General features: G+C 41.4%; 1 protein-coding gene across 1 annotated transcript in view; it reads left to right on the top strand.

Moving 5' to 3' along the window:
- The window catches only part of atp2b1b (ATPase plasma membrane Ca2+ transporting 1b), a 30,767-nt gene that overhangs the window by 13,464 nt on the left and 5,116 nt on the right, over nucleotides 1-12,187 (top strand). Inside the window, exons 6-15 of the mRNA XM_063196227.1 lie at nucleotides 1,621-1,764; nucleotides 2,007-2,221; nucleotides 4,237-4,479; nucleotides 6,214-6,455; nucleotides 7,693-7,930; nucleotides 10,204-10,383; nucleotides 10,672-10,759; nucleotides 10,976-11,082; nucleotides 11,379-11,570; nucleotides 11,921-12,134. Coding sequence (XP_063052297.1) covers nucleotides 1,621-1,764; nucleotides 2,007-2,221; nucleotides 4,237-4,479; nucleotides 6,214-6,455; nucleotides 7,693-7,930; nucleotides 10,204-10,383; nucleotides 10,672-10,759; nucleotides 10,976-11,082; nucleotides 11,379-11,570; nucleotides 11,921-12,134 — 1,863 coding nt within the window. The remainder of the gene's footprint in view (nucleotides 1-1,620; nucleotides 1,765-2,006; nucleotides 2,222-4,236; nucleotides 4,480-6,213; nucleotides 6,456-7,692; nucleotides 7,931-10,203; nucleotides 10,384-10,671; nucleotides 10,760-10,975; nucleotides 11,083-11,378; nucleotides 11,571-11,920; nucleotides 12,135-12,187) is intronic.

The following is a 12,187-nucleotide window of genomic DNA, read 5'->3' as shown; positions in this document are numbered from 1 at the left end:
ATGAAGGTCCCTTGAATGAAAGCCTACAGGCAAATGAACAGCTTTTTCATTGTTGTAAAGTGCACAGAGATATTTCTAAACATAATGACATGGCCGGAAAACAATCATGGTAATGGTCATATTACAGTACAGGTTCATTTAGGAAAGATATATGAATAACCAAAATTGAATAACTAGAAATGCACTGAGAGAGTGCAGGAAGCTGTTTGATAGAACATTTGACTATGTTACACCTTATTTTTATTTATTTTCTCTGTCTTTCTGCCTTCTTTTTGTGGAGTTAGGAACTGTAATGTCAAAATTGGCCCTGCCCCCAATTCAATTTGCGGTCACTAGGGGCGTCTAGATCTCTAGGCTAGCAATGGTGAAGAATCCTTTTTTTAAAAATCCTGGTTCCGGTTAGTGATCCGGATCACCACCTAAATTTAATCACTTGTTCCTTTGGTCATTTTCAACAACTCCACAAGGTTTCATCCAAATCCGTTCATGAGTTTTTTAGTTATCCTGCTGACAAACAGACAGACAGACAGACAAACGGGCAAACAAACAGATAAACCAACGTGACCGAAAACATAACCTCCTTGGAGAAGGTAATGATTGTAAGGTTTTCAGAAACAAAGCTAAAACAAACAGACTCAATAAAGCTCAGCCAGAAAGCGGCTACTCGTGTAGTATTGACAGTATTGACAGGCATCATCTCAGTTTATAGCTCAATTCCCAGTACTGCCCATTCTGCCGTAAACACAGCAATGAATTTGATCAGATTTCTCAGAAGCAAATCCTTTTCTCAATTCAGAAGGTATAACACAGTAAACATACAAAGAAAATAGATTGGAAAAGGGATCATTGTAGTAGGTGTATGGTAGTGTTTCTCAGCGGGGGCTCTACAGCCCCCCAAGGGGCATTAGGAAGCCCTAGGGGGGTGTTGAGAAGGAGATGGGTGGGGGGTTGGTGGGATGAGTTGGTATTGGTGGGCATTATCCTATTTACATTTTTAATAGTAAGGGGGGCATTGGCAGGCTTATGATGAGTTCCAGGTGATGTTGGCAGGCTTATGATGAGTTCAAGGGGGCGTTTGTTCAAAAAAGGTTGAGAACCACTGGCCTATGGCATATGATATTCAATACTGTATATCCCATTCCCGTAAACCAGAAAGCTATGATGTTGAAAACATTACTGTATATAATATGGCTGCACAATTAATCAAAATTAATGAAAAATCATGATTTAGTCGTGGTATCAAAATTGTAATTTCAATCGTGATTTAATCATGGCAATACTGACCTGCCTTTGAGTGTCCTTGAAGCCAGAACATGCTGACAGGTTTCTGGCCCAAAATCTGTAGGTCTGCCTACAGGTCCGTAGGTCTGTTTCATGCTATCGCCTTCTACATAATTATTACAATTCCGTTTTATTTTGTCCATCCCTTATACAGTTATTCATTCTTGGTTATATTTCAAAATTCTGCAAAAAAAAATCAGTTGTCTAGTGTTGTTCAATAATCGTCATTAATAATCGTGATTTCGATTTTGATCCAAATAATCGTGATTATCATTTTTTATATAATGGTGCAGCACTACTGTATGGTAATAGTTATCATTTCCCTTTGCTCGCTCCCAGGGAAGGATGGCGTGGAGATGCAGCCCCTCAACAGTGAAGATGGAGCGGAGGTGGAGGAGAAGAAGAAGTCCAACTTACCAAAGAAAGAGAAATCTGTCTTACAAGGGAAGCTAACCAAACTAGCTGTACAAATCGGCAAAGCAGGTACATTTGTGATAGTTTCTTTGTTCTGCAACAGTGTTCTATGCCGCTCTGCATAAAGTCTACATGTTTATCGATACATTACATTGAGGTTATGAGGGTACTTTACTTTTCTGAATGTATGTGTGTCCTGACCATCATGTACGTCTATGCATTACGGGACGTAAAATGTGTTGCCCGCAGCGTTGACTATATCGCTGTTCGGTTGCCATCTCTGATTGTACTTGTTTCCTGTTTGTCTGAAGGCCTGTTGATGTCCGCCGTCACGGTCATAATCCTGGTGGCGCTCTTCCTGGTGGACACCTTTGTGGTGCAGGGCCTGCCCTGGATCAAGGACTGCACTCCCATCTACATCCAGTTCATCGTCAAGTTCTTCATCATTGGTGTCACTGTGCTCGTGGTGGCCGTGCCTGAGGGTCTTCCGCTGGCTGTCACCATCTCGCTAGCCTACTCTGTCAAAGTAAGCACTCGTTTACAAACAGTGGTCTCATCATCTCGCTAGCCTACGCTGTCAATGTAAGCACTCGTTCACAAACAATGCTCTCACCATCTCGGTAACCTACTCTGTCTAAGTAAGCACTAGTTCACTTATATTTACTAACCATCTCTATCTAACCACCAAGCGCATTACAACAATAAATGGTCTTGTCTACCTACTACTGTATGTCAAAGTAATATTTATTTAGCTTATAATACTATAATAAATATTATAATAAATAGTATAATAAATAAAATTGGATCAAAACAATAAATAGCAACATGTCTACCTACTATGTCAAAGTAATATTCATTTATCTAACGATGCTAATGCTGCTTGCAAATTTGCATGTTGCTGTGTTCCATGGATAGATTCATTTCATAAATTGCAAATATAGCCAGTACAAATATGACAGAAATGTCAAATAAAAAATATTCTCATTTAGATTATCCATCTGTGTACCTTATTGTGTGATTAACACTTTGAAAATAAACAAACAAATGAATAAATATATAAATAGCCTACTATAAATACAAAGCGGATTCCAAAAAAGTTGGGACTCTTGGTATTTTGTGAATAAAATCAAAATGCTGGCATTTTCAAAACATTCAATCCATGCATAAGATGAACAATGCAACTAGGTCAACATAGGAACAGTTAAAATGAGGTAAAAGCATTGTTTTGAGGGAAATATGTGGTCATTTAAAATTCAACCCATGCAACAAATCTCAAAAAAGTTGGGACAGGGCCAAAAAATGTTGTAATAGTTGAATAATTCTAAAAATAACACAAGGAGGAATATTTTGAAAGGAACTATATTGACTGCCAACATGAACGCACAGATAAAATACCATCACAGAAAGGCTGTGGCACTCAGAAGCGAAAATTTTGAGGGACTAATTACTGATCTATTACACAGAAAGATTGAATTATCAAAATTGCAGGCATATTAGGCCTATTTCTGTAATGTAGAGTTCTGTGAAATCATTGCACGAGTGATGAGATCATGACATACCCATCGTCAATAAGCCAACTATGACACTCCAACAATGACAGCTGTTGAAAAAATGACCATAAACACAACACTTGATTAAGGCACATGATGCAGACATTAAACAGAGTTGCAAGTGGCAAAGCTCATTCTATATGGACCTAGGTGACATGTGAAACTGTCCTCTGATTACAGAATGGAAAATATTTCATTCTTTTTTAAAATCATGGAGTCATGCACCCTCCAGGTTATGAAGAAAATGAATACTTCAGCTTGATTTAGTGGTCAGTCTGAAAGACTGCATATATGATGGTAAAGGGGTGCAGAGATGCCTTGGTTATGGTCTTCTTACTCACGTAGAGCATTAAAATGAGGGCTTAATGATATATTCAGACTTTAAACAGCATACATAGCTACCAAGGCATTATATTTTGGAGCACAGTCTTAAGATATTGGCCCATAATGATGGCAAATTTCAATCTCTACTACCGGTATGTTCCAACAGTGTGGTTCCATCATAAGAGTAAACAGGTGACAAAATTGTTTTCTTGCAGTGAGGATATGCCACGTATTAAGCATAACAAGAAGGTAAACAAGTCGAAGAACACACCTATCAGTTGAGCTGCTGAAATCATGTCTCGCACATCAAAATATCTATTTTTTAAATAAAATCATGCCATCAGTCAAAGTATTTAAATGTTAAGTCTCCTCCCTTGTGTTGTGTTTAGTCTTATCCAACATAAAAATCATTTTATTGGCCCTGTCCCAACTTTTTTGGAATTTGTTGCAAGGGTGAAATTTTAAATGATCACATAATTACCCCAAAACAATCATTCTGCTTGGCTTTAACAACTGATATGTTGTCTGTACACAATGCTCTACCTTATTAACATATTGAATGTTTTGAAAATGCCAGCATTTTGATTTTTTTCACAAAATACCAAGTGTCCCAACTTTTTTGGAATCTGCTTTGTATATTAGTCATATAGCAAAATGTTCCTTTCAGAAAATGATGAAGGACAACAATCTGGTGCGGCACCTGGATGCCTGTGAGACCATGGGCAATGCCACGGCCATTTGCTCGGACAAGACGGGGACACTGACCATGAACCGGATGACGGTGGTGCAGATGTACATCGGGGACCGGCACTACAGGAAGGTCCCCGAGCCAGACCTCATCCCGGGACAGATCATGGAGCTGCTCATCACAGGAATCAGCGTCAACTGCGCATACACCACCAAAATTATGGTGAGATTTTATTTTTTCTGTTGAACAGTTGGCTACTAAAGAAAATATTGGTACATGACGACACTGGCACACAGTCCGTGTTCTGTTCACACACAGTGCATATTCTCCACACACACAACCCATGCTCTGGCACTTTCTGCCCTTTAAGCTCCCACAAACCTATGCAGTACACAGAAGGAAAACTCTAATTTCACTGCAGGTCTTACTTTATAGTATATCTATGCATGTGACTAAAAACTCCTTGTATCACTGTATAAGAATATTTGCGATTACTGTGTTGTTTTGATTCCCCATTTGCTGATCAAATCTGTTGGTTCACCTTTCTGTAAGAATCACCTGTTGTCTGTGTTGTTCATTTTCGACAGTACGAGTGTTTTACAGTTTTCCCCAAATCTTACCGAAACTAGCCTTTGGTAACTCAAGAGGGTAGGCTATAATTATTGTAATAGGCACACACAATAAAAAAATTAAGTGTACTCTTCTCTGTTGTGTGCAGTGGAGCAGTAAAATGGAGAGCTAGGTCTGTATCCCTCTTGGGAAGTGAACTGTGATAGCTGAGATCAATGGCGGAATAAGCCAGCTGCTACAAGTGTTGGGTCATCTCCCTAAAGCTTGTGAAGACTCTTCATTTCTGAGAAATTTATTTCATGGTTCAGTGACATTTCAGCAGTAGCACACGCCAGGGCGGCGCAACAACAGCCAGTGCCACTATTGTATGGATTTTGTTTTTTATTTTTTATTTTAGTGGACTATCTAAGAAGCATATTCATTGCAACATATCAACCACCAAGTACTAATTAATGTATGGCATTAGATGCTGTTGCACCACCTGATGTCTGAGCCCAAAAAATTGTCTTTGACCCTCATAACAACACTATCGGTAGGGACACATACACTCGAATTTGCGAACTTTGCCATTCATTCCTATGAGAGAGGCGAAGGCAAGCGATGGCAAGCGAAAGCAAGCGAACAGGAGCGAAATTATTAAAGAAAGTTTAATGGTATGCAAATGAGGAGCGAATTCACCTGCCGCGGCCCAATCAAATCAACAACATTACTGTTCCATTCCATTTGATTCGCCGCGACGACCTGATGACGGTTGGATTTCGCCTCTCTTCGCTTCGCCTCCTATGTGTCCCTACCGTAACTCCACTCACCTAAAACTCGCCTCCATTGACCTTGCTATGCCTGCCAGTGTACTGTGCATTTCCCCAAACATTTGTTTCTTTTTACAGTATGTCTTCTTTTACTTATTAAGTCATTTAGGGACATCTGCAGGATGTAATGATATGACACATGTTTTAAGCATTAAAATGACACTGCTGCTTGTTTGTCAAAAGAAGTTAGTTTTAGGTCACTCTACTGCTTTTTTGGTGTCCGAAGACTTTCATGTCTTAACTTACACCAGTTTTCCACCTAAGGCCGACCATGCCGTGCGGTGTTATGGCAGGCTATATTGATCTGAGTGCGGCCATCAAACCAGCCTAGTTTGGTTTTCCATTATCAACGCGTGCTGCCGGCCAGGGGGTGGTGCCAAGCACGTGGGCAGTGCCGGGCCAGAAGAACCTTTAGAGACTTCTTCCGTTCTAATTCTGATTCTCATGATACAAAACATCGGCAAGCTAAAAAAAAAGGAAGTCCAGTTGTCTTCTACAACTGCATTATTTTGACTCTGATAGCCTAAATGAGAATCTTCACACTAGAGTGGCTGCTTGTTTGGTTGTTTGTCCTCAGCCTCCTGAGAAAGAGGGTGGACTGCCACGCCAAGTCGGAAACAAGACAGAATGTGCCTTGCTGGGTCTCGTCACGGACCTGCGACGAGACTACATCCCCATCCGTAATGAGTATCCCGAGGAGAGGCTCTACAAGGTCTACACCTTCAACTCCGTCCGCAAGTCCATGAGCACCGTCCTCAAGAAATACGAGGGAGGATACCGCATGTTCAGCAAGGGAGCTTCGGAAATCCTTCTGAAGAAGTAGGCAGTCACAGTTGCTATTGTTCTGCAGAAACTTTGTTGTAGATGTTCACTCATACACTTCTCTTGATACTGGTGTCATACAGTTGTCATAAGTGTCAAAACATTGTCGTGACACTGTCATGGATGAGTCATGAAAATTAAAACAATGCCATAAAGGTTTTATGGTCATGGAAAGTTGGCATTATTTGGGCTATATTGACCAAAACCGATTTTATTTATGACATTGACATAATGTTTATGACCAGTCCATGATGCCCGTCAGTGTGTTAGGACACTGTTATGACACTGGCATGGCATACGTATGACGCTGGCGATCCCTCAGGGTTTTTATGTCAGTTTCGTCCACTTCTAATGCTATTAGCCATTCCCGTAATATGGCTGGTTTAGACAGTGGCAGTGGGTGAAAACGGTCGGGGTTCCAGATTTTCATTTTACGGCCGCAGCCGGTGTAAAAACCGTGGACCATGTTTAGCCTACCTAGCCACCTGATTGAGGAGCCTGCATCCGGGTCAGACTAGAGAGTTGCAACAGTTAGACATCTCTGAAAACACTGGCCAGTGAAAGACTGTGTGGTCCGATGATCTTCTCTGTGCCTCGGTTTGATTGACGAGACCTTTGTGATGAAGTGTGTAGCGTTTTTGAGGTTGTTTATAGCGGGGAAACATCAGAAAATAATATTTACAAATTGGCCCCGCCGTGATGCATTGGCTGCGTTATTCGCCAAAAAGCTTAAAATAAGCTAACTCCATAACGGCGCGGCATTTCCCGGAATGGCTCATCATTAGATACATTTTGGGGCATGGGAAATCGATGGTGAAACTTTCATTTTACGCCGGAACTATCCTTTAAGTAGTTTTAAGTAACTACTGACAAACGTAAGAGTATATAAATGGTGTATGATGATATCTCAAAAATCATTTCAGTTATTTTTCCTATTTTTGCATCGGCAGCCTTCATGGCCCCACACTGCACCACGTTTGTGTGGAGACTCCTGCTGTCTTTCTGTGGTGTAAATAAGAGACAATTCCCCTGCTGACACGTAGGGCAGCCAAAAACAAGAACTATGTAGTGTTGCTTTAAAAGACTGTCCTGGCATAAATACCCTGACATCTGAACTGACTTTTTTCCTCTTTCTCCACCTTCTACACTTTGGGCAGTATCCATTAGTAAAATAATTTTGCAGCATACATTTATTTTCCTTGTCGTAATTTTACTATCTGAAATTATTGTGCAGATGTTGCAGAGTCCTGACGGGCGCTGGCGAGGCCAAAATGTTCAAGCCGCGGGACCGTGACGACATGGTGAAGAACGTGATCGAACCCATGGCCTCAGAGGGGCTGCGTACCATCTGCCTGGCATACCGGGACTTCCCCCCCTCCGATGGGGAGCCTGACTGGGACAACGAGGGCGACATCCTCACCGCACTCACCTGCATCTGCGTGGTGGGCATCGAGGACCCCGTCAGGCCTGAGGTCAGATTCACACTTCATTGAACACTTAGAGATGCGATTTCACATCTTCTAGATGGTATTTGGTCAAATGGTACTCTCCAAATGTTGAACTAACACAGTGTTAGTCACCTTCTGCGACCCTATATGCTGCTTGATCGTTTGGTTGGAAACTGGTTTGCTTTTTAGAGGGTTTCACGTACGCCTGTTTACCTGGGTTTATCTTTTGTATGTTAACAGTGCAATGAAAACGGCTGAAATGGTGGGAGTTGACTTTGTGTTTCTATAAAGTAGACCAGGGTTTCCCAAACTGGGGTGCGTGCACCCCTGGGGGTGCGCGACCTGCCATAAGGGGGTGCGCGAGCTTAATAGAGCGTTGGTGGATATGTGAGTCTTTATACAACATTATTATATGGTTGTGACGTCATCTGTTGAAGCTCCATTCATTTCAACGGGGCTCCCCAACGTTCGGACGTCTGTTATTTTCCGATAACGGACGGGTTGGTCTATAACAGACCGCTGTCAATGGCAACAAGACTTTTCACTGCTAAAGCGACTTTTCAACAAGACTCTAATCAGCTGCTGTGATAGACACCCGTTGTCCTGGCTACCGCTGTCAATGGCAACAAGACGTTCACTGCTAAAGCCACTGGCTTGTATACAAGTCAGTGGCTAAAGCGAATGTTTCATATCACTCCGCAGGGGGTCCGGTCTTTTGTCACTCTAATCAGCTGCTGTGATAGACAACACCTGTTGTCCTGGCTATCTAGCTGTTGCCTAGCGGTGTTCCACAACGGCACTGTTTTGTTTTGCGCAGCAACAATCTTAACATTAAATAGGTCTAAAGAAATGTCCCCGCATGTGTGAATCATTTAAGTATATCCATATAATAAGCGGTTTAACTTTCGGCGAGTCGGTCGCTTTGTGGAATAGCAGCACTTCAGAGAGAACAAGACCCCTCCGCTCCGCGTCGGGGTCTAAAGATTCTCTCTGTCGTGCTGCTATTCCACGGTAGCGACCTTCTCGCCGAACGTTAACCCTTACTTAATGAACATGAAGTAGTTTTTAATTGTATGGTGAATATGCTGGAAGGGTCCATGTGAAGTGTAGTTTAACTCCTAGACAATTGGAAAAGAGGATTCCCCAATACAACTGTGCATAATGTGCAGTGAATCATAGTTGCGTGGCCATCAGCACACCAAAATATTTGCTTAGGGGGTGCGCGGACCACATTGAAATGTACAAGGGGGTGCACAGGGGAAAAAGTTTGGGAACCGCTGATGTAGACAATAATTTAAGCGATTGAATTAGCATTAGGTATCAAAATGGTTAAAGGACAACTGCATTACTTTGAACATTAAGCCCCTTTTTTTAGTTGTCTTCAATGTTTTAGATCCCCCCTCTCTGTTATTTTAATGTTTGCTGCTGTCTGCGTTATTTGGCTGATTTAGATTTTGTCTCAATTGGCTTTACAATGGCCGTCTATGTGCATGTCCAACTATATTCTTATAAACACCTTAAACATTTGTTTCTGAAAGTATGCATCTCACTAAGTGGTTAGCGATGTTCCCTGGCATTCCCTAACCAGTTTGAAGACGACATATCGTCATTTTTTTTCCCGCTATTTTGTGAATAAATTTTTTTTTAAAAAAATGCATTTGTAAAATGCCACATAAACACCACAGAAGCCTATTTCACTACAAAAATTGTTGTAGAATACCAGTCAACACCCCTGAACACTTGAGTTGCACATTCTTGAAACTAAATGTTTAGGGTGGTTTTAGGAACATATTTGGTTTCTTTTAATCTGTTATTTGAATTCAGGATGCAGAGAAAAACTGCAGAGAAAAACTGTGGGAGAGGGGTGGAGAGAAATGGCATGGAATTGGGAAATTGCATAGTTCAAGTTCAAGAGATGTATTGCCATTGTCAGAAAAGGCAATGGAATTGTGTGTGGAGCAGCAACAACACTGGGTCGTGTAATTTCTAGTGTATAAAGTGGTATTATTATGTGACAAAAAAGTGTCATCATTGGCTACCTCGCAAAGTTGTTTAACCTCTTGCCTACTTTCTCTTTGTATATACAGAGTATACACTCAATTATGTCATACATTATTATTTGCTACCTTCTTGGAAAGAAATGCTGCACACTGAACAAACTCAAAGTTCCACTGATTAAAATGTCACTCTGATGGTCCCTTTACACGGCCATACCCACTTAATTCATCTGTGTGATTCCAACTCCTCCTGCTCATTGACAATACCTATATGGATGTGTGTGCCTTTGTCTTGATTAGGTCCCAGACGCCATTAAAAAGTGTCAGCGCGCTGGCATCACTGTACGCATGGTGACAGGTGACAACATCAACACAGCGCGAGCCATCGCCACCAAGTGTGGCATCCTGCACCCGGGCGATGACTTCATCTGCCTCGAGGGCAAAGAGTTTAACAGGCGGATACGAAATGAACTGGGCGAGGTCAGTATGGCACTTGCTTTTTTTCCATGCCTTTATATACTGTCTCTCTTATTCAACATAGGTTTCAATTAATCGTCAACTTAGAAGAGCAGTGGAGTGGAGAGGACATACTATGTTAATTCTTAAAGGAAAATAATGCTGTTTCAACATGGACTAGCCTGATTTTATAGCAAAAACCATACAAATGTACAGTGACTGGTCCTTTAACCATTGCTTCCTCAACCAAATAGCACTTTCACACTATCTCCAGGATCTGTTTTAACATATTGCTTTACTGTTTTTTTATAGATTGAGCAGGAGCGAATTGATAAGATCTGGCCAAAGCTACGTGTGTTGGCAAGATCTTCACCAACAGATAAACACACTCTTGTAAAAGGTATGTGCTAGCCTATCATGCTACTGTAGAACACATCCTCATTTTTAGAAAACATTGCATTTAAAGCGTTTACTCTGGCTAAGTGCTGGCTAAGTATTTCATGGATGGAAACTACAGATAATCTACAGTGGGATTCAAATTTGGTTACTTGGTCTTAAATTGGAAAATGTAAAAAATTGTGAAGGCAAATTAAAAACATGTCTGTTCCTTGCACAGGTATCATTGATAGCACAGTTATAGAACAAAGGCAAGTGGTGGCTGTCACAGGAGATGGAACCAATGATGGCCCTGCCCTGAAGAAAGCTGATGTTGGCTTTGCCATGGTATGCACAATTAAAATGTTTTGGGAAGTAGAATAACTAAAATACATTTGACTCCGATGGAAAAACAGTCCACACCTAAATTAGAAGCTTCCATCAATATATGAATTTGTTATATCTTGAATGATTTAACATGACAAGTTACATCGCAAAAACGTCTACGCCGTCTAGACTCTACGAGATGAGCTTTGATGTATGAAAAAGTGATTTGTCTCCTGAAGGAATCGTTTGATCTTGACATTGCTTGTCTCTTGTCATTATTATGAGTGCATATTGATATGACTTGTGGATTTCTCCAGGGCATTGCTGGGACAGATGTGGCCAAGGAAGCCTCGGACATCATCCTGACAGATGACAACTTCTCCAGCATTGTGAAGGCTGTGATGTGGGGCAGGAACGTCTATGACAGCATCTCTAAATTCCTGCAGTTCCAGCTGACAGTCAATGTTGTGGCCGTTATCGTAGCTTTCACAGGAGCCTGCATTACACAGGTGAGACTCGTTGGCCACGTGGAAATGAAACAGATTTTTCTCCTTATACTACTATAGCTAACTGGCATGCCTAAAATCTATATTGTAGGGTTTTTTTGTGTGAATCCTGGTTCTTCTGCTTTTCTTGTCTATTGTGTTCTATTCTATTTTATTCTTTTCTATTCTATTCTGTTCTTTTTCATTCATCTTTACGAAAATGAAAACACTAGTAAATAAAAACTTCACAAGTGGAGCAAAAATGCAAATAAAGTGAGGAAAAATAACAGACATATAATGTATAGATGTCAGACAAGACGATGACACTAAAAGAAAAGTGCTGTAAAATGACCGCAACATTGCTGCTCCGTTAGGACTCTCCCCTGAAGGCGGTGCAGATGCTGTGGGTGAACCTGATCATGGACACTTTTGCGTCCCTGGCCCTGGCCACCGAGCCCCCCACGGAGTCTCTGCTGCTGAGGAAGCCTTACGGCCGCAACAAGCCCCTCATCTCCCGCACCATGATGAAGAACATCCTAGGACACGCCGTCTACCAACTCACCATCATCTTCACCCTGCTGTTTGCAGGTGAGTTACTCACAAGCACACCTGAGACTGAGCCTACCATTTGTCTGGAACCT

This window comes from Engraulis encrasicolus, chromosome 4 (assembly GCF_034702125.1).
Source record: "Engraulis encrasicolus isolate BLACKSEA-1 chromosome 4, IST_EnEncr_1.0, whole genome shotgun sequence".
NCBI lineage: Eukaryota > Metazoa > Chordata > Actinopteri > Clupeiformes > Engraulidae > Engraulis > Engraulis encrasicolus.
This window is presented reverse-complemented; position numbering and strand designations above follow the sequence as displayed.